Source organism: Cynocephalus volans, chromosome X, assembly GCF_027409185.1.
Source record: "Cynocephalus volans isolate mCynVol1 chromosome X, mCynVol1.pri, whole genome shotgun sequence".
Lineage (NCBI taxonomy): Eukaryota > Metazoa > Chordata > Mammalia > Dermoptera > Cynocephalidae > Cynocephalus > Cynocephalus volans.
This window is the reverse complement of record NC_084478.1, coordinates 179,761,206-179,786,269: the sequence shown is the minus strand read 5'-3', so window position 1 is coordinate 179,786,269 and position 25,064 is coordinate 179,761,206. Positions and strand designations below refer to the sequence as shown.

Genomic DNA, 25,064 nt, shown 5'->3' with positions numbered 1-25,064 from the left:
ACATAAGGATACATGCCCAGGGATGTTGATGGCAGGAAAAACCGGGAACAATCAAAATTCCCATCAGTAAGGAAATGGACAGATGCAATGAGGCCTGTTAATCCAGCAGATTAAAATGCAGCAGTAAAAAGGAACGAACGAGCCTCTGTTCACGTAAATGTCAAAAGCATTCCGATCACTGTATAAAACTAGGTGCAGAGCAAGATACAGAACAGGCTACAATTTGCAAGTTCACAGCCCCCGCCCCCCCAAGTCCTGTATGCGGTGTGTGGATACATATATACATGTATGTAAACATCTACACATACTTTTAAAACATCTGGAAGGACACACACCAAGCACCTGACACTGGTTGGGGAACGGCAAGGGGTTGGGTGGGGTGGGGATGCCAGTTGTTCGTAGTTCTTTCCCCTGAGCTTACGGGTTCCAAGCTTCCCAGAGCTCAGTGCCCTGACATCTGAGGAGCGGCCCTTTCCTGGGTTTCTGTAAGGCCCTCGAGTGTTAGAATTTCTCATCCCCAACAGGCCTCCACCCTTTACATACCTCCCTTCCTTTCTTTCCCATTCACACTCCTGTCCTCCCTTGCCTCTCCCCCACACATCCTGTCCAGGCTGATTTTGCAGAACAGAGGACCGCAGTGTCTGAAGACCTCTTGCCTGCAGGAACTCGATGTCTGATTTCCCCGGACCTGCACCCGAGAAGCCTACGCTGCTGCCGAAGATTACAGAGCAGGGCACATGGGGTGCAGCATCGATTCACACTTTCCCATCATGGGCCAAGTCTGGCGAACTCCCTCGTGTCCCTCGATGTCAGGCATACCGGAAGCGATAAAGGAGGAGATGGCAAAGTCAGTGGCGTTGGTGACGTACCTCTCCTTTGCCATGCCCTCCTTCCCCTCGCCTCACCTCAGGCCCCATCTCTTGCTGCCCTCGCTGCTGACTACCTTCCCCTCCTGGACACTTAGCCTCTCCCGTTCAACCACATCCTTCCCGTTGTTTCAAAACAAGAGAGGATTTTTAATTTTTACCTTTGTAAGAGTGACGTGTGCACATGGTAAAAATAACCTGCAGACCTACGCGAAGGTGCACAGTGGAAAGTGACTCTCCCTCTTACCCTTCACCTGCAGTCTTCTTCCCCAGGCCATTAACCAGGTTGCTCTGTATCCTTCCAAAGTCATGCCATGGAGATATAAGCAGGTAGGAATAGACATCCTTTTTTGCTTTGCACAAGCATAGCAAACTATATTTGCTGTCTTGCACCTTGCTTTTACACGACATACCTCAGAGCGCGTCCCATACAGTCACATGTAGGTCTACTGAGTTATGTGTCACATCCATCCCGCCGAGGACACACTGCCCGCCATTTCAGGACAAAAGGGGCCCAGTGTAGTTGACTGGCACTGAATGTCCAGTCGGTCGCTTCAGGGAGTCCACGTCGGGGACTCAGCGTCAGTCCCTCTTGCTGGCAGGTTGGACATCCACAGGCAGCAGTAGACAGATTAGCCTTGGTAAAGGGAAATCTTTACTCTTGGAGCTTCACCTGGGCCTCCTGGGCCACTCCGTGCATGTGCCCAAAGGTCATTTTGGGGTCACCCATGGCAAAAGTTGGCTAACATCAACTGACCAAGTCATTTAGTCTACTTGCTTGTTCAGCGCCTCTTCCATGGTGGGTAATTTCTGCTGGGTGTTTGCACGTGGTTCAAGTCTTTACACTTCATGCCCACTCCCAGATGTCCACCCACAAGCCTGCACTCCAGACCTCCTCCTTGTTCATGACCTTCCAGTTCCTTCCCTCCAGGCCCCTGACCAAATGACCAGGCCATGCTTGACAGTGTCAACTCAGACCTTGAGCCCAATAATCCTCAAGATGTCTAGGTAGAGTCCCCTCTCCACAGCGTACAGTCGCCTGAGTCAATGGCCACAATCCCTTTGGAGAAGAGTTGGGAATATCATCGTACGGTTTGCTTGCCACGGTGTTACAGTGTCCTTCCTCCGAGGGACCCAGCCACCTCTTCAGTCAATGGGTTAGGGCTCTGAAAATTCGGCTCAGGACTAGGAACTGGGCCAGGGATAGAGACTTTGTGTGCTGGTGGCTACTCCGCCATCCTTGCCTTCTTTAAGTGGTATATGCCACAGCTCGTTCATTGGCTGCCTATGTATGGTGCCCCTAGGGATGCCAGGCTCTCTCATCCATCTCCACAACTCCCTGCAGCTCAAGCTCCCTCCACTGGCCATCCAAACTTGACAGTCATTACGGGAACAGCAGCCTCCTGACTTCCGGTGTCTATGGTCTGCCACCTCGCCTCTATGAAGCCTGGGCCCATCATCCCCACGGATCCTTGACCCTCTGCCCTGCAGTTGAACATGGCCTGCAGAGGAGGCCACGGCTGGGCTTCTGAGTGATGCCGGTGCCCACTCACCGGCGCAGTCCTGACAACCTTCATGAAGTGGAACGCAGTCCTCTGGCAGAGACGTCTCAGCCTCGTATAATACACACATTCCAGCCCATGGTGTTGTCTTAGACGGAAGCAGCCAGTGCTGGGATGGGGGCAGACATTAGCATCGGCAGCCATCTAGAAGATAAACACCCTAACCCAGCTGTTTCAAGCTCTCAACATGACACTTGAACTTGGAGGTGGGAAGTGACATTTTCAGTCGCCGCCAGGCTAGGCAGTTCCCACAGCACTGATTCCAGTACACCCACGGTCCTTGGCCTCTTTACACCTTTCTCTACCACCTGCTGGGGCAATTTCAGTATTTCCATGTCATTCGACACAGGCCATGGCTTTGTCCAGGCTTCTAACAGCCACCCTGGCAGCAAGTCTGCCCCAGCCCCTAGGGTCTTTGCCAAGATATTCAATCCCGTGTCCTGAAAAACTGCCCCCCAAATCAGTCAGTTATTGCTTGTCTGGTGCACACTAGCTAATTCCTGCCACTCTTCCTGTGCACCTCTTTCCTCCCTTACCAGGCCTGTGCCAAGCAGGGGACGCAGCTAGTGAACCCTGGATACTGGCCTCTCAGCCAGGAGAGGCAGTGGGGGCAGCTCGTCTAAGTGGGCATCTGTTGCCTCGCAGGGGGGAGGCCGCTGGAGCATCTTCCAGCATGGAAGAAATGCTAGCTCTACTGGAAAAGGGCAGCGCCAAAGAGCCCAGGACTCTTCAGGGCCAACACCCTCGGGGCCGTCCCTTCATGTAGCTCCATCTCGAATATTAGAGTCCCAGGTTTTCCAACCAGGCCTCTACCTGAGCATGATAGACCTGCCCTGGCTGAGCAGTTCCCACGGCCTGGAGTCCTGCCAGTCTGCTCGTCCTCTTCCTGACTTCTCTGCCATCAGGCCCCCTTGCTCTTGGCGGCTATTAACTGCTTGTTAGCAGCCCTCCATCTCTTTTTATCCCTCTGCTGTGCACCAGCATCACTTAGCAGACAGGCACATCCCAGAAGAACAAATTGAAACGCCAACAAACATCAAAAGATGTGCAGACTCACTGCCAACATTTAAAAGACCAGCAACTCTTATTGCTGTCAGGGATAAAGTGGAGAGACAGAGAGAGACAGAGAGAGAGACAGAGAGAGACACAGAGAGACACAGAGAGAGACACAGAGAGACACAGAGACACAGAGAGAGACAGAGAGAGAGAGAATGAATAAGGACAAAACAAAGACATTTTCAAACACAGAAATATTAAAAGGATTTCCACCCACTGGCCTTCATTGAAAGATCCATTCAGGATGCACTCGGTCAGGAATACGATCCTGAGGGAAGGGCGTCAATGATCGGCCCACACGCTAACTATGATGTGCTGGAGATTTCAATTCACTTGTGACAGGAGGAGAAGCAGGAGGAAGAAACTCTAATTCTTTAATATTTTAAAAAATAGACATCCAAATACAGCTCTAGCAGCAGTCACAACATGAGGAGAGATGTCTGATTCATAGTGAAATTATGTCAAGGTCCATGTCGTGTTTGAGAGCAGGGTAGAAATACTGAATAAGTTAAGATCGCCTTAGAAATAATTATGGCCGAGTGTATCTGTTAAAACTTTTAAGGGAAATTACTAAAATTGCAGAAATTGAAACTATAGCTTCCAAGCAAGCAGAGGGTGGCAAAATTAAGTGAATAAAAAGATAAACAGATACCACTACATAAGATCCTAAAAATACATTCAAATAGATCAATAAATACTAAATATAAAGATATGAAAATCACCTACTAAAAGACACAAATAATTGTGCAGTTTGTTTTAGTAATTTTTAATTTTTATTTTTATTGAATCAAAACTGATTATACATATTTCGGGGTTCAACATTGAGATATGTGGATCAAATCAGTATCTCTAGCATATACATTGTTACAAATTGTAATTATTCTTTATGCCCCTTGTCCAATCTCTCCCATTCCCCCTCTGCCCTCTAATTATCCTAGATTTCTTCTGTCCTTCTGAAAGAACAATGGTTACTCTGTTGATTTGCTGCCCAAATGATCTGTCCAATGCTGGGAGGCATGATCAGGTCCCCCAATATTATCACAGAGCAGATGTCTCTTCCATCACCATGAAATGGGCTCTGCAGAGACAGACATCCTCCTCCTTTCTTTATCTCTGCTGGTGACTCTCCTTGTGTCAAGGCACTCCACTGGCTGGCGGACCATCTGCTTGGTGGTTGTGGCATCAAGCCGCCTTCGCGGCAGACATGGTTATCGTGGTAGCTATGGTGGGCCACCCACATGGAGGAGATGTTTTTGGCCTGCTCTACGGGGCTGGCAGTGTGGCTGGTTGTGGAGAGTGTCTGATCCACAGTTCCATGCCCCGGGTCACTGAGTGTGTTCCAAGGCACTGGCACGGGGTGCCTAGTTGTGGGAGGAGTGCTCGAGTCCCAGGCTGCAAACCCTGGATCCATACCCTGGGTCCCCGGGTGGGCCCTGAGGTGGTGGCATGGGTGCCTAGTTTGGGAGGGGAATCCAGTCCCCTTCTCCATACCTCAGGTCCACGGGCACACCTGAGGCACTGGTGCAATGTGCCTGGTTATGCGATGGGGGTACGTTCCCCTTCTCCATGCCTCGGTCCATGGGCAGGGCCTTGATGCACTGTCCCAGAGTGCCTGGTTGTGTGGGGATCCAGTCCCCAGCTCCATGCCTCAGGTCCATGGGCAGACCTGAGGCACTGGTGCAGTGTGCCTGGTGGTAGGAGAGGGATCTGGTCCCCTTCTCCATGCCCCGGGTCCCAGCGCAGGCCCCAAGGCACTGGTGCAGTGTGCCTAGTTGTGGGAGGGGTTCCAGTCCCCTTCCCCATGCTCTGGGTCCCAAGGAAGGCCCTGGGGTGCTGGCATGAGGTGTGTGGTTGTGGGAGGAGGCTCTGGTCCCATTCTCCATGCTCCAGGTCCCAGCACAGGCCCCAAGGCTCTGGTGCAGTGTGCCTAGTTGTGGGAGGGGTTCCGGTCCCCTTCCCCATGCCTCGGGTCCTCGGGTGGACCCCGAGGTACTGGTGTGGTGTGCCTGGTTATGAGAGGGAAGTCTGGTCCCCTTCTCCATGCCTTGGACCCCTACGTGGGGCCCTGAGGCACTGTCACAGCATGCCTGGTTGTGGGAAGCTGGTCCAGTCCCTGGCTGCTAGCCTCGGGTCCCCTGGCAGGCACCTAGGCATTGGTGGTGTGCTGGAATGTGGGAGTGGGGTCCTGTCCTTGACTCCAATCATCAGGATCTGGGTGAGGCCCCGAGGTGCTGGTGCTGTCAGTTGTTGTGCATGGGGGTCCTGCCCCTGGCTCCATGCATCACGTCCCTTGGTGGGCCCCAAGGAATTCATGGTGTGCCTGGGCCGGAACTAAGGTTTTGTCCTTTGCTTGCTTCTAAAATGGGAACTTCCTGTGGGAACCAGTACTTGAGCTGTGTGGTTGACGTAAATTGCCGCCTTGCTGCTGTTTCCCTAGGGAAGGCTTTTGTGCAGCTCAGGGTTTAATGGCTGACCTTATAGGTACTTCCAGCTCTCCAGATACTCAGTGCACCTGGGTTGTGTAGAAACTCTGATCTGGGCCTGAGTTTTTTCATGAAACTTCACCCCATGCAATTCGGCATTCCCAACTCCTCTGAGTTATTCTGTGCAGATTGGGGTGTGGATCGGCTGTCCTTGCTGTGTCCCAATGCTCTACCGGTGGGCCTGTCTCCCCCACCGCCCGTGCTCCAAACACTTCCCATGGGATGGGCCCTGTGCCTGTCCCTTGTGATGACTCACCGGCCTCTGAGTGGTTCCCCTTTTTCAGTTGTTCTGGCTCCTCACTCCTGTGTGGGTCCACAGGAACATGCTTAGTGGTCTCGCTGTCCTGGGAGCCACCAAAGTCCTCTTCTCCCCTTCCACCTCCAAGCAACTGCATCTAAAGGGCACAGCTGTGGCGTTAGCCCTCTCCTGCTCCATGTGCTCCAGCATTAAAGTGGCCATGGTCTGAAACACTGAGAGCAGTTTTTTCTTTCTCTCCTTGTGCGCTCTCCTGCCTTCATGTGTTCCATAGGTCTCTCCTCCTCTTCCTGTGAACACCAGCAGAACCAGCTTGGCTGATGCTACATTTTGTAGTTGTAAATTCATTGTTTTGTGGGGGAGAGTGAGGCTGGGGACCGTCTATTCCGCCATCTTGAGCGGAAGTCTCTGCAGAGTTTGTTTTAAAGTCAGCCCTATAGTGCTTACAAGAGACATACCTAAAATAAAGCTGTGCTAAAAGGATGGAAAAAATATACCATTGAAATACTAAGAAATGGAACCAGGCAAAATAGAACTTGGGGCAAAACATATTATTACCAATGAAATTAGGACACTACATAATAAGGAAGAAATAGTCTACTAAGTATAAAATCATGAGCTTAGATGCACACAATTACGTAACTTTAAAATGTATAAAGCAAAAGCTGACAGAATTACAAGAAGAAACTAACAAATGCGCAATCATAGAGGAAAATTTTAAGCCACATCTACCAAAAATGAGCAGACCAAGCACAAAATATTGGTAAGGGTATTGATGACTTGAACAACAAACTTAGATCAATCAGAAAGACCCGCTACATAAAGAATATAGGCTTTTTTCAAGTGCACGTGGGACAGTCATGAAATTTGACCACATAACTAGGTCACAAATGAAGTTTCAACAAACTTCAAAGAATCATTATCGTACAGAATACATACACATTCTCTGACGATATAGAACAATTGTTCTACATTATATGTAAAACAAACTTAAAATGATTCCTTAAAATCAAACACACGTGTATTTGGAGCCTTAAAATGCCCTCCTAAATATCTCATTGGTAACAGAGCCAATAATGGCAGAAATTGTGAAATATTTAGAGCTTGATGACAATGAAAGTGTTGCATATCAAAACTTATGGAAGGCAGTGGTCCTGAGAGAGGAAGTTTTAGCCTGAAATACATGGATTTAAAATCTGCGGGAGTGCACCTGGAGTCCTCCCACAGACCCAGAAGGAGAAGGGACCGAGAGGGTTACCCCCGGTGTTGGGACTGCGGAATCTCGGGGAAAAGTGAGCCTGCTGCCCGCCAACCCAGCCCCGTGAAAGAGACACTCAGACACGGCAGGGATTCTGTCAGGGCAGTTCCACTTTATTGCCCTTACACTGCAATTTATATAAGCAAGAAAGTAGGGGCTTTCCATGAACTAGCCAATCAATTAAAGGATCACGTGGACATGCATTTTGTACTAACATGTTGAGCATAGCAATCACACAGGGTTCACGAGTGCGGAAATACTGGAGGACCAATAAAACCTTTTGGAGCTATCTTGGGTCATGCCTCCCCTACTTCCCGCAGGCGCCATCTTCATCCTCCACCCATAGGCACCATGTGGCTCACAGATAATGTTTGCACCTAAAAATGGGCACAACAAAACTCGTGAAACACTGGAATGGGGGAAATAGAAAATCACCATCTCATCTCTAGGATGAGAACGACAAACCACTGTAGAGAGAAATTAGAGAGGACACAAGAAGATGGAGAGATATGCCATGCTCTTGGATTGGAAGAATTAACACTGTGAAAATGTCCATAGTACCCAAAGTGGTCTACAGATTCAATGCAATCCCCATCAAAATACCAATGACGTTTTTCTCAGAATTTCAAACAACAATCCTATCATTCATATGGAATAACAAAAGACCACCAATAGCCAAAGCAATCATGAGCAAGAAAAGGAAATAATAAAGCTGGAGGCATAACACTACCTGACTTTAAACTATACTACAAAGCCATAGTAACCAAAATAGCATGGTACTGGCATAAAAACAGACACACAGACCAATGGAACACAATGGAGAATCCAGAAATCAACGCAACGACCTACAGCCATCTGATCTTTGACAAAGGCACAGAGACTGCACACTGGGGAAGAGACTGCCTCTTCAGTAAATGGTGCTGGGAGAACTGGACATTCACATGTAGGAGAACGAAACTAGACCCGTACCTCTCACTGTATAGCAAAAACAACTCAAAATGTATTTAAGAATAAAATATACATCCTGAAACAATAAAACTCCTTAAAGAAAACATAGGGGAAACAATCAGGGAGCAGGAGTGGGTACAGACATCATGAATAGGACCCCAAAAGCACAGTCAACTGAAGAAAAAATAAACAAATGGAATTTGATCAAACTAAAAAGCTTCTGCACAGCAAAAGAAACAATTAACAGAGAGAAAAGACAGCCAACAGAGTGGGAGAAAATATCTGCAAAATATACATCTGACAGAGGATTAATATACAGAATACACAAAGAACTCAAACAACTTCACAACAACAAACAAACAAAAAAAAAACAAGTAAACCAATTAAAAAATGGACAAAGGAGCTCAATAGGCATTTCTCAAAGGAGGATGTACGAATGGCCAACAAACACAGGAAAAAATGCTCAACATCACTCAGCATTTGGGAAATGCAAATCGAAACCACTTTGGGATACCACCTCACTCCAGTGACGATGGCTAATATCCAAAAGACTGAGAATGATAAATGCTGGCGAGGTTGTGGAGAAAAAGGAATTCTCATACATTGTTGGTAGGACTGCAAAACGGTGCAACCTTTATGGAAAATGGTATGGAGGTTACTCAAACAATTACAGATAGATCTACCATATGACCCAGCTACTCCACTGCTGGGAATATACCCAGAGGAATGGAAATCATCATGTCAAAGGGTGACCTGTACTCCCGTGTTTATTGCAGCACTATTTACAATAGCCAAGAGTTGGAACCAGCCCAAATGTCCATCATCAGATGAGTGGATAAGGAAAATGTGGCATATCTACACAGTGGAATACTACTCTGCTACAAAAAAGAATGAAATACTGCCATTTACAGCAACATGGATGGACTCAGACACAATTATATTAAGTGAAATAAGCCAGGCACAGAGAGAGAAATACTACATGTCCTCACTTATTTGTGGGAGCTAATAAAAATAAATAAGTAAATAAACAAACAAACGGAGGTGGGGTGGGGAAAGAAGACACAACCATCACAAAGTTTCCTTGATTTGGTTAAGACAAGTGAACAGATATGATGTTGATGGGGTGGAGGTTCGAGAGGGAGGGAGGAAAAGGAGGGATTGGTAAAGGGACACGGAAATCAACTCTCTTGTATATTGATAATTAAAATAAAATAAAACATGAAATACGACCATTCGCAGCAACATGCATGAACTTAGAGAAAATCATATTTAGTGGAATAAGCCAGGCACAGAAAGAGAAATACCTCATGTTCTCACTTATTTGTGGGAGATAATAAAAATAAATAAATAAATATACAAAGAAATAAACAGGGGGTGGGGGCGGGAATAAAGTGAATATGTATCAACAAAGCCAAAAAAAATACACTTATATTCGTCAATAATAATCATTAAAATAAGAAGCCATAGAACTAATTAGCTCTTTCCAGCATGTGAGGATCCAATGGGAAACTGAGAGTTTGCAGCCTGAAGCAGGGAGCACTCAACAAAGCCCGACCATGCGGGCACCATCACCCTGTTCTTCAGCCACCAGAACTGTGGCGTATCAATTTGTGTTGCTCATAAACCACCCGATCTATGGTATGCTGTTATCGCAGTTGGAACTAAGACACCCTCATCATACAGCCATTCTACGAACACACCTGAAGGTTTTCCCTTCTATCTCGTGCTTCTTCCTGTGTGTCAATTGCTTTTCAAGTTCTGCTGAGAATCGTGTGATATGCAGATGTTTTGGTCATGTGTGAGCACACACGCTTCTCCATAGGGTAACCAAGAGGCCTTGCATTTTATAAACCCCATGCATGTCAATGGGTCGTCTGATGTTTCAGCCGAATTTCTTCTCAAACATTTCACCTGCAGAAAGGTTTACGTACTTCCCACTCATGAATACTAAATATCAACCATATCCTTCATCCACGATTCCTACAGTTTGGCTAGGACTGTGTTTAACATCTAATGTACTGCACAGGTGGCATATGGATGTGTCGATTAAGTCGAGTGTAATAATTATTAAACAATGTGTACTTAAATCACCTCATTGTACACCTTGAATATATACAAATTTATTCGTCAGTTAAATAATTTTAATAAAATATAATAAAAATATAAAATCAAAAAGAAAAGATTTTAAATAAAATAAAAGAACATGATTATGAGATGATTTTTACCTTCTGTCCATGTTTTCCCAGAAGTTTTCAAAGCAAAATGGAAAACATACTGGTTTCTGCCCATCCCCCATGGCCCCTGATATGTTAGTTATTGCACCTCATTACTCTCATTCCCCCTGTCCTTTGTCCTCCTCGAGACACATTTGTAGGCACTGGGAACGTGGTTGCTGTGCCCCTAGGCCTTCAGTCACAAGTTCCCACCCCACTGTGAACCCGACCACCTGTTTTCTGCACTGTTGTCCATCAACTGTGGTGCACGGCTGGAGAAAATGAGAGGTCGGCGCTGCTGGAGACTCAGGACCCCCAATCTACTGCGCTGCCTCACTCCCCTCAGTGCTTGTTCTCTCCACAACCGTCACCCCCGCGGTCCGTGATGACCCAGACACAAGCAGCTTCCAGCTCTACTACGTGTGGCCTACCTGAAAACGCTTGCAAATCAAACGTTCGGAAGCCTTGAGCAGCAGACGTGCGAGCCATGAGTGGGTATTCACCGCCGAGCCACCCAGGACACAACTGAAAGGACCCACGCTCACCGGGGGCTCACAGGTGGAGGCCACTGCTACCCAGAGCCACCAGCTACGCGCACATCCCACAGTGGCAGGGTCGGCTACATGCCTGGAGTTTTCTTCCTCCAACACACGCATCGGCCACACGTAAAATTTCCAGCTTCGTTGCCTGCATCCACGCACCGCCTGGCACTCTGCGGTCGTTGCAGTATCTTCCCCATTCCTGATCCTCCCCTTCAGACACGGCCTTAGCTGCATGAGCTCTTCCTTCTAGGGACAGGTTACATTCCCCTACCCCACTGATACTGAGCTTGACCGCGTGGCTACCGCTCGCTCACGGAATGGGGACAAGAGCGACAATGTGCTCATTTGATCCTAGGCCTTAAGAGGCATCACGATCACTCCTCTTGCATGTCTTCCACCATCACAAAAAGAACATGTTCAGTAGACAGGTGACCTTCTGGTCCCAGAGGAATGGAGTAGGCCTCCGTGGAGTAGGGCCATCCTAGCGCCATGATGTTCTATGCTATGGGTGTATGGTGATTCACTTAAACATTGCTCTCCTGCTAAACACTTAGGGCTTTTATTCAAAATTCTCACACGTCCAAAGAGTGCTTGAGCAAGAATTCTTGCACATTTATGTGCCGTGCATGCATTGAGGTGGCATGGTGACGTGAGATGTCAAAGCGGGTCTTTCCCATTTTCCTGGAATTGATGACGAAAGTCCACAGCTATGAAAAGAGGTCCTCAAAATACCTCCCATTCTAAATAGTGAGGACCACCCCCATTCAGGAGCAACCACGTCCCTACAGGGATTTCCAAAAGGTGCCATTTCAAAGGAGCCCATTCTACGACTTCCTCATAAAGAGGGTGGAAGTGGAGGAGTCACGTTGGGGAGGAACCACCCTTCTCCCGAAGGCGCTCCCATTGCTGTGAAGGGTACAGGGGCAAGTACCTCAAGGGTACCGTCTGTGGGAGTCTGCAAAAAGTGGATATTGACATCTTGCTCAGGGTTAGACATTTTCAGAGCCAGCGGGCTTGCAGATCCACCCCAGGCCTCTCGGAGCAGCAAACTCAGAGGCCAGGCCTGCTGCTAGCTGAGGGCCACCTTCCCAAACAAATGGGTCACCCAAATGCTTGGTTTTTACAGCCACTGAAACTGCCTCCCCCAGAAGCTGTAGCAATTTCCATGAACCCAATGGTATTTTCCCAGATCCTCACCAACACTATATACTATAAATGGTTTTCATTTGTGTTAATCAGTGAAAAGTGATATTTGGTTGTTGCATAAGTGTGAATGATTATTTCCTCTTACTGAATTGTGTGTTTGTGCCCCTTGGCCGTTTTCTTCTTGTATTTATCTTCTGTCTGAACGCTTTGCAAGAGGTTTTGTATACACAGATGATTGATTATTTTCTTTTTATGTGTGTTGCAACCTTTGCTCCTTGTGATAGCTTGCATCTTATTTTTATTTAAGATGCACGTGACATATAGCAGTTTTATATTTTAATGTCATCAAATGCTGGTCCTTGTGTGATTGCTTCCATTTCTCAGATGCTTTGAAAGTCCTTTCCCATTTCTGGACTCCCACTCACAGATGAGAAGTTGCCAGGGCAGCTAAATCATTTGTGCTGTCCTATCACCCAGCACACTGTCGTGTGCTTGAAGCATGAGGACTTGGCCCCACAAGATACTCTCCTGAGAGCAGCTTTTACATCCTTATTTCTCAGGGTGTAGATGAGGGGATTTAGCATTGGTGTCACTGCTGCATAAAATATAGAGACAATTTTGTCCCCATCTTGGGACTTTTTGGCCTGTGGTCTCATAGAAATATATATTAGTGTCCCAAAGTAGATGGTGACCACGACCAGGTGAGAACCACATGTGGAAAAGGCCTTAAGCCTAGCCTCAGTTGGATGGATTCTTAAGACAGCCCTGAGGATACAAAGGTAAGAGATAAGGATGAAAGTTAAAGGTACTGGCATTGAAATGACAGCACATACCATCATCATAACCTCTAGGGAAATGGTGTTAGAACAGAGCAATTTGAAGATGGCTTGGACTTCACAGGAGAAGTGATTGACTGCATTATGCCCACAGAAACTGATGGGGAAGAGCAGAATGGGCACGACAGTGAGCAGGAAGGCTGTCACCCACACAACCAAAGCCATTAAAGTGCATACTCGAGAAGACATGACCAAGTTGTACCTGAGTGGATTTGAGATAGCCACGAATCGGTCGTAAGCCATAATGGCCAGAGGAAACACTCAGCCAGTGCCAAGAAGGCTCGGATGGCAAGCTGGGCAAAACAGGAGCTGTAGGAGATGGTGGGAGAGTTCTGCAGGGAGTGCGCCATGATCAGGGGTAAAGCACTGGTGGAGAACAGGAGATCCAGTAAAGACGAGTTACCAAGGAAGAAATACATTGGGGTGTGAAGCTGAGAACTGACTCCCACCAGGAAAACGATCATGCTGTTTCCTGCCAAAGTTAGTATGTAGAGAAACATTAGTGCCCAGAAAAGAACACTCTGGGATGTGGGGTCCTTGGACATTCCCACGAGAACGAATTCGGTCACTTTGGTGTGGTTTCCAATTTCCTGGTAATTCATTTCGTCTATCCACAGCTACAGGTGGGGAGAGAAGGCAGACGAATCAGCTCTTTGTCAGCAAGGAATTCACCGAGTATACTATCAGGTTGCTTAAAGCACAGCAGCCCTTGACGCAAGCTCACCTCTGAAGTTTTCAGCCCCTAACCTGCCAGCAGCTTCAGTGACCCACGCCCGTGTCTGCATCCTCTGCGGGGAAAATAAAAAAGCAGTCCTCCAGGAAAAATGACCGGGACCCCTAGATTGTGTGAACACAGTATTGGAGGAAGAGAGAACAAAGGACCCACCCAGCCTTCTGGCCAGCAAGCCTCCCATGAGCTCCTGCTCCAAACTAAATGAGGCCTGACCACGAGAAGAAACCGGCTGCCTCTTCATTCAGGAGCAGGAGAATGACAGTGTAGCGGCACAGGGAAAGGTCCTCAGGACAACATTGGCTTGTACTCACTCGAGGTCAACACTCAAGGTCCTAAGTCCCTTCCCACACTGGGGCTGAGACCAAAAGATCCACAACGCTTTCCTCCCACCTCTTCAACCAGCAGCTCGTCACTCCTCAAGGCAGAGAAGAAAGGAGAAAGGGAAGGTTGGAAAGTCAGCATCCTCTAGGACTTGTGAGAGATACAGATTCTCAGGCCCCACCCCAGACCTGCGGAGTGAGGAACTCTGGGAGTGGGGCCCACAAATCTGTTTTAACAAGCTCTGCAGGCGTCTGTAATGCATCTAAAGTTTGAGAACCACTGGTTCGAGAACAACTTGATCATTTCCTGCTGGTTTTCAGCTTTCATCCTAAAGGAGGAATGAGAGATGTAACACAGACAGCTTTTCAGATGCTTAATAATTGCAGGGTCCCTCCTAAAGAATTTCATAAAACTATTCAAACACACACACACACACACAAACACACACACACACACACACACACACACACACATTTTCAAACTGGCATCTAAAGATTTTCATCCGTTTCAATACTTGGAAAGATGTGATCTCTGTTTTCCTGTAAATATTCGTAATTTAAAACCACCCCTTCCTGAATATTCCCTGGAAAGGCTCATTTACCCTCAGTAGTGTGCATACCTGGGTGTGAAGAGCAAACACAGATTTTCACGAGCCTCTGGTAGGGCTTGCTCCACAACCAGTTCCTGGTGCAAAGGCTGCTGAGTGTGCTACAGCACAGAACGGGTTCGTCATTTGGGAAGGTGGTCACTTCTTGCTGCCGTCAGGGCCAACTCCAATGTCATGCACATGTGGTTGAGTAAGTGGACTGACCTTGCTCTTCTGCAGACTCCACCTGGAGGTCAGAGGAAAGTGGCCTACGCTGCCTCTTTGCATGCAAAACTACCCCGCGCCACTGAGGCACTGTCCACACCACCTGCAAGAGAAAGGTCTCCGCGTGCTCTTCACCGAGACTTCCATGAGTGACATGCATTTCCAAAAATGATATCCCAGCCCCACCTCCAGCCCAGAGGGTGGAAGGCGGGATTGTCAGCAAATCGCACCTGTGAGATGGGTGGAGCAGCTGACTCAAACCAGCCAAGCTTCTTCCAGCTCTGCAGCCAGGCCCCCTTCACGGAAGGAGCCCAAACACTCAGTGACGGTGCTGGACAGAATCAGACCAGAGCCCCTTCCTGCTGAGACTCTGAGCCAAGCTCTGTTTCCCCAAGGTTAAGTCGGCTTTGGGACGAACGCGGTGAGATGTTTGTAACTCTTGTCAGACGCTGACGTGTTTGCCCGACTTCAGGGACCCTTTGGACGGCCACGAAGTCTTCCCTTGCCTGCAGTGCTCACATGCCGTCTCCCTCGTGGAGGAGAGAGCTGCTGTCTCAGCTCGGCGAGTCCTTGCCCTCACTCAGAGGCCCGCGGGCCCAGCACTAGGGAGGTGAGGAGCTCGATAGAAGAGATTAAAACAGCATTAAGGACCTAAGAACTGTGCACAGCAACAACCCATGAATTATTTCCTGATGCCTTCTTCAGAGAATGGGGGCTGAACAGCAATTGGCTTCTGCTTCTGAAAAGCAGGCCGTAGAGTGGAAAGTGAACACGTGGGCAGAGATGAGGATTTCTTCTTTCCCAGGAGGGGAGGCTAAATTTTACTCATTTTCCATAAATACCGACGTTTCCTAGCTACTTGATCCCCAGTTTCTGAGATCCACCAGGGATAGGTGCAGAGGGCATCTCCGGAAGCACAAGATTGCCAAGGATTGCAGAGGCCTGAGCTTTGCCAAGAAAGCCGCCTGAATCTGGGTTATCTGATAGCCCTGCACTGTTACCCCATTGCCCATGACTCCGGGATGCAGTGAAGCCAGGATGGGTAATATACAAGCCCAGTCCTCTTGCTAGGGACGCACAAGGGTCAGCTCTACCCGGAACGACTCCAGCTAGACTCACACTCTAGGAAGAGTCATGTGGCTTGCAAGGTGGCTCCGGAAAGTAATTCCGACTTTCCAGTCTGCGTTTGGGTTGAGTAGGGGAGAGCTGCCTTGGGGGTTAGCTCTGCGGGCCTTATGAAGCCGACAGAGACTGAGGAAATCCAAAAGGATCTTGGCAAGAGAGCCTCAGGGGAAACAATTAGAGGTGTGCACCAACCATATATATCACTGAGGCTGTGAGTGGCCTCTGTGGGCAGCCACACTTGTAAACATGGAGCAAACACACTTACTCCTTGAGCCGGAGAATTACAGCAAGTAAGTTCATGCTACCGCCCCACAGCCCAACGCACGGGCTTCTGCCTTTTCTATACCAGGCCCTGTGCTGGCTGCTGCCAGGGAGGCAAAGGTCAGCAGGAGTGCACAGACTAATAGGAGAACGAAGACACATATCTGAAGCAGACATTAAGAATTCAGCTTTAGAACTAAGTCTGTTTACAACGCTTAGAATTAGAATTTAGCTGCTTAGAAGGAAAACTGAGGGCGAGACTTGACCGAGGATGAACTTGACCTGGAGCCAGACAGATCTCCAGAGGTCTAAGCTCAACTCCACCCTTTCCTGGCTGTGTAATTTTGGGTGAGCTATGGCACTTAACCTCTCTCAGCTTTAGATTTGTTTTCTCTTTGACATGGAGCGAATAATAGCAGCTACCTCACTTCATGGTTTGGAGGAGGAACTGAGAGAATATACGTATAACTAGTCTGTAAGTGCAGGCGTCCATGCGGGAAAAACCCCAACACTCCCCTACTCCCGTGTGTGCGGGCTCACCCTGTGGGGCCCAGGACATGAGGATCAGAGCACGGTGGTCCTGTATCAGCACTTCCTGGGGGTTATCAGTCTAGGCCAGTAGGGCTTCTTCGTCTCCCCTTAAGTGCAGTCCCACCATGTTTCCCATGGACGTTGGATGTAATTCAGTGAAATAAGTCCTGGGAAATATCAATTAAATAATAGCTAACGTGATCACGAAAATTTTAGTGTTGAAGAAGAAATAGGAAGGCTGATCAATGAAACAGAATTAAGAATCCAGAAGTAGATTTTTTTAATTCATATGGAAATTTAGTGTCTGATAAGGGAGAAATTTAACATTTGTTAAATTTGATAAAGACAACATTCAATAAATGGTGTTGTGGACAACTGGCTATCATGAAAACATGCACCACACGAAAGTGGATCCCCACCTTACTCTTTTCACCAAAATCAGTCTCAGGGGATCAAAGAGTAAACGTAGACAAACGAAACATTAAAACACCTAGAAAGACACACGGGTGGATATTTTCATCTTCCGGAGTGCTGAAACCATTTCTGAGCGCAGGATGTGAGGCTAGAAGCACTGCCGTGCTGTTGATGATGGTGTGCATTGGAGCAGCATCTTTGGAGGGCAAGTTTGCTGCACTTTAAAGTGTGCACTCCCGGGGAGTAATTGCAGTTGCAGGTGGTGGGCACGCTGATAGCACTGATCTGCTCGCCGCATCGTGGGCACAGCTGCTGACGGTCAGCTCTGTGCCACATGAATATGCATAATCAATAAAAGTTTTTCAAATTAAAAAACAAAAAAACAAAATGTGCACACCGAGCTCACAAATGGGACGGGAGGAAAGATCCAGATGTCCAGAGAATCTGCTCTGGCCAGAGGAGAAAGTACTGAAGGAAAGGAAAAGACAGGCAGACATGCTAAACAGCGATTTCTGCATCTCAATTGAGAGGCTTCCTGTTATCTCACCCTGTGGGCTGCAGAGACAGCAAGTCCTGACTGTGGAACAGCCCAAGCCTCAGGGAACCTGAAGCCATGTTAGCAAAAGTTGGCTTCTCTCCAAAACCCCTACTCAGTGTCTGTCCCGTTGGGAAATCCTTTCCTGGACATAAATGCTCACGTCTGGGAGACACCGTCCTTCACCCCCAAGGCCATATGAGCACCTTTTGCCTTCTTTATTCATTCATTCAATGAATATTTATTTAGCATCTATGGAGTGCCAGGCACCTTGCCAGGCTCTAGGGGCCCATCTGTCACCACTCAATAAATGCTCATTCCACAACTGAGAGCTCATAGGCTGAAGAGGATGTGCAGAAAGACTGAGACTGAGTGGAAGGATGACGTTATATGTTTGCAGGTCAACCTCGGGTAGGTCATTTCCTTATTCTCAGGCTGGTTTTCCATGCCGTGTCATTCCTTTGTTGTTTTTCCATTTAGTGGCCTGGGTTGTGACTGGGGATAAGGGCATCTTGACACTGAGGCAGCTTTTACCACTCAGACCACACCACAGGGGGAAGGCGCAGAAAGGAGCTAGACAGACTGGGGTCTCCATTGACTACTGCATCTTGAGATGGATGTCATGTACTTCACGTGGACTGGCTGACATCCATTTGCCAGCATCTCCTCCCATTTGTCTCCTTGGCAAGCACTGCATGGAGACCACATTCAGAAGGCCCTTCTGGCTGTCTCTTAGTGTATATTTGAGACACAGAGAGAGTCCCGGGAATGTTGTATTACAGGAGGATTTTCAAGTTACCCCACACCTGGACTGGAAGCTGTTGGCCATCTTTGCAGCCCTTGCAACAGAAGGTGCAGATGAAACGTCTTCAGAGCAAAGGAAGAGCAAAGCACATCCACAGGGATGAAAGACAGGGAAGGGGGCAGTCCTGATGGTGTCTGAGTCTCTGGTTCCACTTTGCTCCTATCTGAGTTTCTGGGAGACAACTACCCCACCCCCACCCCCACCCCCTACCCCCAACCTGGTACTCATATAACAAGTTCCCATGGTTTCCTGGGCTACTTGGAATTGGTTTCTGCTACTTTGGGGTTTTTGTTATTTTACTTCTCAAAATACATTGTACTTGATTTTCATGCCCCTTTACCCGTTTCTCTCCACCCCTCTCCGGTCCCCGCTGTCGTAAGTGTGCACTTGACTTAAATAGTTCAAGGAATTTTTGTGGTTATTCCGTCCGGTTTCTGCTACTTTTGACCAATAGAACCCTAATGGTAGATCTGCTTGCTCATCTTACAGAAGAAGCTCCGTGTCTACCTGTACTGGGAGTTAAGAGGGCTCCATCAGACACTCTGTGCTCCAATCTTCCAGGCGGGATGAAGAGAGACAGAAAAAGGTTAGACTGTCTGGGGTCAACTTTGCCAACTGAGAGATCTGGTTAACTGTGAAGAGCCCAAGATGATGGCAGCAGAGAGGTTCTTTTTCTGTCTTGGGGTGGCAGCAGTGCCCCCTGACCTCTAGCTGGCACATTTTCCCTCAGAGAGCCAGTCCATGGCAGTGCCCAGCTCTTTCCCTGGAGTCTCAGCACCTAAGGGAAGAAAGCAAGGGGGCACCTGCCTGGTGATCCTAAAACTCTGACACGTACCTACCTTCAGGCAATTCTGACTTTGCAATTCTTTGTGGTCACCCCAAATACTAGAAAATGAAATTAACCTGCCAGTCTGTAGCTACCCTTTTCAACACACAGAGAACCTGTAATTACTGAACTCAAGTGAGAAAAGAACGGCCAACCAGATTGCTTCGTCACGTTTTCACCCAACACATGAGACGGTTCCACTGAGCAGAGCTCAGTGTCCAGGTACGGGGGTGTCTGTGGCCTCCTCCCCACGGGCAATGTGGTGAAGGGGGTGGGGCAGAGTTCACCGTGGGGCAGAAGTGCCAGCTAAGAAACCAAAGAAGTCCTGAGGCCCCAATCAGGACTTTCCCTTTCAAAGAGTCCAGATAGTTAATAGGATGCACACAAACATCCACGCCAGCCCTACAGCCACCGAACTTAGGAGACAAGCCAACGTCCAGGCCCAGCACCATGATGTTCCCAGAACTCGGTTCTGTGTTGCCCCCAATCCTATCAGAGTCCATGGTCTCTAACTGGGATCTAACTGGTATCCAACTGGAGCCAGATGCAGAAAACCGGGATAATTTTGAGAGTGGCGGTCCCCGAGCTGTCACTGCTGAGAGAGCCCCGCAGTCACCATGGCTGCTCTCTCCGTTCCAACAGAAGAGCTTCTGTTTTCGAAACTGTGGCCAAGAGCAGAGGGGGCCAGAGGGCAGGAAAGAGGAAGAGAAAAGTGGAGCGGCTAGAAAACTGCCACACGCCCACCCTGGTGTCGGCAGCCCCTCTGGTGGCGGAGGCAGAGGCAGAAACGGCTGGAATGATTCAGAGGAGATTGCGAGTGATCCTAAGCTCCAGCAGAGTTGTCTGGGGTCCTGTTTTCTGCTTTGGGGTGTGGGCCTTGTCCCTGCCACCGCCTAGAGCCCATCACCCAGCACTGTGCTGGCCCTGCAAGGGACGGTCACTTGTCATATGGCAGCCGGTCTCGCTTTCAGCAGGATCTTCTCTCTGTCTCAGTCTCTCTCTTTCTCTCTTTATTTCCTTTCCTTTCCTTCCTTCCTTCCTTCCTTCCTTCCTTCCTTCCTTCCTTCCTTCCTTCCTTCCTTCCTTCCTTCCTTTCCCTCCTTCCTTCCTTCCTTCTTTCCTTCCTTTCCCTCCTTCCTTTCCTTCCTTCTTTCATTCCTTCCTTCCTTCCTTCAATCCTTCCTTCCTCCTTCCTTCCTTTCGTTCCTTCCTTCCTTTCTTCCTTTCCTTCCTTCCTTCCTTCCTTCCTTCCTTCCTTCCTTCCTTCCTTCCTTCCTTCCTTCCTTCCTTCCTCCCTTCCATTTCTGTGTATCTATCCATCGTTCTTTCCTTTTCTGTTTTTCTTCATTGTCTTTTTTCTTTCTTTGTTTCTGTGTGTCTTCCTGCCTGTCTTTTTTCTCTCTCTTTGCCTTTCTTTCTTTAAAAAAGGAAAAAGAAAAGAAAAAGAATGTAACTTCCAGGATGTGGCAATGGCTTTGACCTTGGCGCTGGTATTCCTAGAAAGGGCAAGGGCATCTGGGAGGCTTTTCTGAACAATAGGACCTGGCGTCTGCAACTGGTAGGTGAGGCAGCTTTATGAATGCAGGTGACACATGAATATAGGAATGCATGGGACGACGGAGCTTACTGGTCTGCACGGAAGCAACTGTGGCCCTACTCTACCGAGATGTGGACCGTGGTACAGGGTGGACACTGGGCTACACCTAGATCAGGAGTTGTCAGGGTGTGGATATGCTGGCCTTGGGGAGACGTAGGCATGAGACAGGAGGTTAGGTCAGCTGAGGAGCAGCATTCTCAAGGTTCCATAGCTCTTATTCCCCAGGTCACTCAGAGAAGGAAGCCACTTCGATGACTCTGATTTTGCATATTAACAAGGGAGGCCCTGAGAGCCTCCTAGTTGTTACAAAGAACCAGGGAATCTCAGTGGGGGGTGTGGGCGGGTGTCGGTTCCAATGCCCCAATCTCAGGCTCCATTGCCCACTTTGAGCTTCTCTCTAGCAAGGACTGGTCCCTGGATTCGACCCCAGCCAAACCTGTATGTTATCTGCCTCTCAAATCAGCCTGAGGCTGATTCACGTAATGGTAATGAATTCTACAATGGGGACTGCAGATTTAGCAGATCTGACTGAAATAACATTGTCAGGACCTAAACTGTATCCAAGGTTTGCGAACGAAACACAAGTCATCGGGATTGGGATTTGGGTCCAGCTGTGTGACCTGGGGAAGGCACGCCCCTCAGTGCAGGGATCCCAGTAGGGCCTCCTTCCTGACCTCTCCTAGGACTTTCTCAGTCCTGCCTTCACTGCTACTTAACGCAAGTCACAGGCCGTGGCAACTCCTCTAAGGACACTCCCTTCCTAACAACCATCAGCTATACTTCCGAGGGCTGCTCCCTGTGGTCCAAACAGGCTGGAAAGACACCATCTGGGTCCTGGGAAGTGGTGCTGCCAGGTCCAGGCCCCGTGGCCCTGCCCCTGCTGCCCTGAGGATGGGCTGTTCATCGCTCTTGGGTTCTCATCAACAGCAGACGGTACCAGAACAATCTCCCACAGGGCTGCTGCCTGCATTTCTCCTTCAGCTACTGGATCTGCCCCTTCCAGGTAACCCTGGGCCTCTTCTCCATGGGTGCTCAGGGACATAAGAAACGAGCAGGGAAGAACACGCTGGCAGTCTCCACAGCCTGGCAGCTGCTCTGTGCTGTACCCCAGGATGTGCTTTGTACCATGGAACGTAAGAAGGAAACACAGGAAGCCACTTCAGCATCGAAGTCATAAAAGACTGATTACATGACAGTGCATTTTGGTCACATTTTATTTATGTTTCTTTCTGTGTGTATGTGTCTGAGCATGCGTATATGCGTGAGTGGGTAAGAGTGTACCTCAGAAAGTTCGTGGAAAGGTTTGCATTGTATTTTAATTCTACTTTTCCACAGACTTTTTGAAGAACCTCATACATGTGTGAGTGTGAGCACACGTATGCATGTGTGTGAGCGTGTGTGCGTGTATGAGTGCATGTCCTTGTGTGTGTGTGCGTGTGCCTGTGTGTGAGTGTGTGTCCATGTGTGCGAGTGCGTGTCCATGTGTGTGAGTGCATGTCCATGTGTGTGCACGTGTCCATGTGTGTGCACGCATGTGCCTGTGTGAGCATGTGTGTGTGTGTGAGTGCATGTCCATGTGTGTGCACGTGTGTGCCTGTGTGTGAGTGCGTGTCCATGTGTGTGAGTGCATGTCCATGTGTGTCCACGTCTCCATGTGTGCGTGCGTGTGCCTGTGTGTGAGTGTGTGTCCATGAATGTGCACGTGTCCATGTGTGTGAGTGTTTGTCCATGTGTGTGCACGTGTCCATGTGTGTGCGTGTGTGCGTGCGTGCATGCCCATGTGTGTGCACGTGTCCATGTGTGTGCACGCTTGTGCCTGTGTGTGCACGTGTCCATGTGTGTGCATGTGTGCATGTGTCTGAGTGCCTGTGTGTGAGCGCATGTGTGTGTATGTGAGCGCGTGAATCTGAGTTTCTATGCACAGGACAAAGTGGGGAGCAAACGCCCCTCACTGCTATGAATGGTTCTCCGGGGAGTGCAGAGAAGGACTGAGGGAGCAGAAACTTTCACTCCGACTGTCACTTTTGAAGTGTTTGGATCGTGTGTGACTTCTACTCTTGCTTCCGTGTTTTCTGTATTTTCAAGGTTTAAGGACCAAATAAACAAAGCGATCCCCACATTTCTGCAGCATTCTCATGGGGGGACAGAGTGCAAGTGTCCGAGGAAGACAAACACGAGCCCAGCAAGCACGTTCTCACCCACAGACAGAATTTTCAAGGGAGAGCACAAGGGGCTCGTGGGAAGGCTGAGCACGGAGGGTGGGAAGATGGGCTGGGTCACGGGAGGGGTTGAGCACCAGCTGTGTGGCCTCTGTCTGAAGGGAAACTGGCCACCCTGCTCTCTGCCAGTCCTGCCAGCCGTGGCTCACATGACCAAAGGTGGGGGAGATGGCAGAGGGGAAAGCCCGGGTTTGGGCTCCGTCAGGACAGGGGGCTTCAGGCAGGGGCTTACTGTGATTTCTGGGGAGAGGCCAGGGGTTGGGACAGGAGCAGGGCACGGGCCACCCAGGGAAGAAGACTTTGTGACCATCTGCTCTGACGTGAGGAGTGGGCACGTCGCCCCTAGGGACCTGCTCAGCTCAAAGACTCCCGGTGTCTGTTAGGTACGTGACACTTAGTGCAACTTGCAACCAGAGCTGTCTTCAGACTGGGTTTTCTGGTTTCACCGAATGCGCTTTGAGCCTCAGTGGTCCCCATAGAAATGGCAGGTCGCTAAGCAGCGAGCCCCTTTAAGGGGCAACTGGGCTTCCACAGGGCCTTGAACGCCTGTTGACTATTGATTTGCTTCATCTGCAGGATCTTTAGAAACTTTCTCCTCGTCTCCACTGCTGTGATGGAGGGATGCACGGGAAGAACCTGGAGGCTCATCGCAGGGTTGCTCCTTGTAACTCGGGTGCTGCCGAGGGAAGGAAGAAGCAACGCGTCCCCCGGAGTCTGGGAAGCTGACCAGCCGACGGCGTGGACGGCTGGCGCTCGACCCCGCGGCCCTGAGAAAACGTCCTCCCCGACTGTCCTGACTGTCCTAACTGTCCCGTTCGCGCCGACCCTGTGAGCCGCCCACCCCTGTGCCCCCTGCTTTGCTCACTCGAGGCCCGCACACTGCTGGCTGCAGAGGATGCACAAATGAGCCACGAGCCCTCATGCGTCCTCTAACTGCGCCAGCCACTGTGGAAGGGGCTGAGGGCAGACGCTTCTCGTCCCCGTGGAGCTCATAGGCTGTTGGGGGACACGGAGAATAAGCCAAGAATTACAGCCTCTGTGGTGCATAATATGACTGCTGAAGCCCAGGGAGCTGTGGGGACACTGGAAAATGGCTAGCCCACCTAGGGCGTCAGGGGAGGGGTCTGGAAAGGGGTGGCACAAAGGCCGGGCCTCCCTGCAGCTGAGGCGTGCAGGCACAGGAGGGGCAGCAGCTCGTGCCGGCTCTGCCCCCTTCCTCTCCAGCACCCGCTTCACAGCCCTCGGCTGAAGGTAGCAACGTTGCAAGTGCCTGAGATGAACTGGCCAGAGCTCACGCCCTGCAGGAATTCCCTAGAGCAGCAGTGATCCTGCAGACCCCGTCTCCATCAAACTCCAGACCCCCACCGCAGACAACGCTGCAAGCGCAGGACGGCTCTGGCAGGAGGGTTGTCTTCAGGGCCTGTGAAAATCAACTGCACGTTTACAACTAGCTCGTCTTGGTTCGTTTCTGTAAGAGCACAGCCGGGGAACTAAAGCAGCATCTCACCAGCCGTTCTTTGTTCTCAGTGAACAGAGGGCGGAATTCAGGAGTCTAATCGGATGGAGGTGAGGGCCGAGCCTGGGGAAGGAGCTGGCAGGGCCTGGTGAGCCGGGTGCGCTCCCGTCCGTGCGTGGAAAGGGCTCCAGGGTTTCCTGTGACTTGTACAATTGCTAGAAAGCTGTCCTTTCCAGCCAGCAGTCCTGCGGCAGAGAACACAGG

The 25,064-nt window shown here is 49.3% G+C and overlaps 1 protein-coding gene across 1 annotated transcript; it reads right to left on the bottom strand.

The window, feature by feature from the left end:
• Positions 1–10,984: 10,984 nt before the first annotated feature.
• LOC134368656 (olfactory receptor 13H1-like) lies at positions 10,985–20,031 on the bottom strand. The gene is given in 4 exon segments (XM_063085074.1): positions 10,985–11,167; positions 12,813–13,420; positions 13,423–13,783; positions 19,918–20,031. Coding segments are annotated over 4 exon segments (1,266 nt in total).
• Between the last annotated feature and the right edge of the window lie 5,033 nt (positions 20,032–25,064).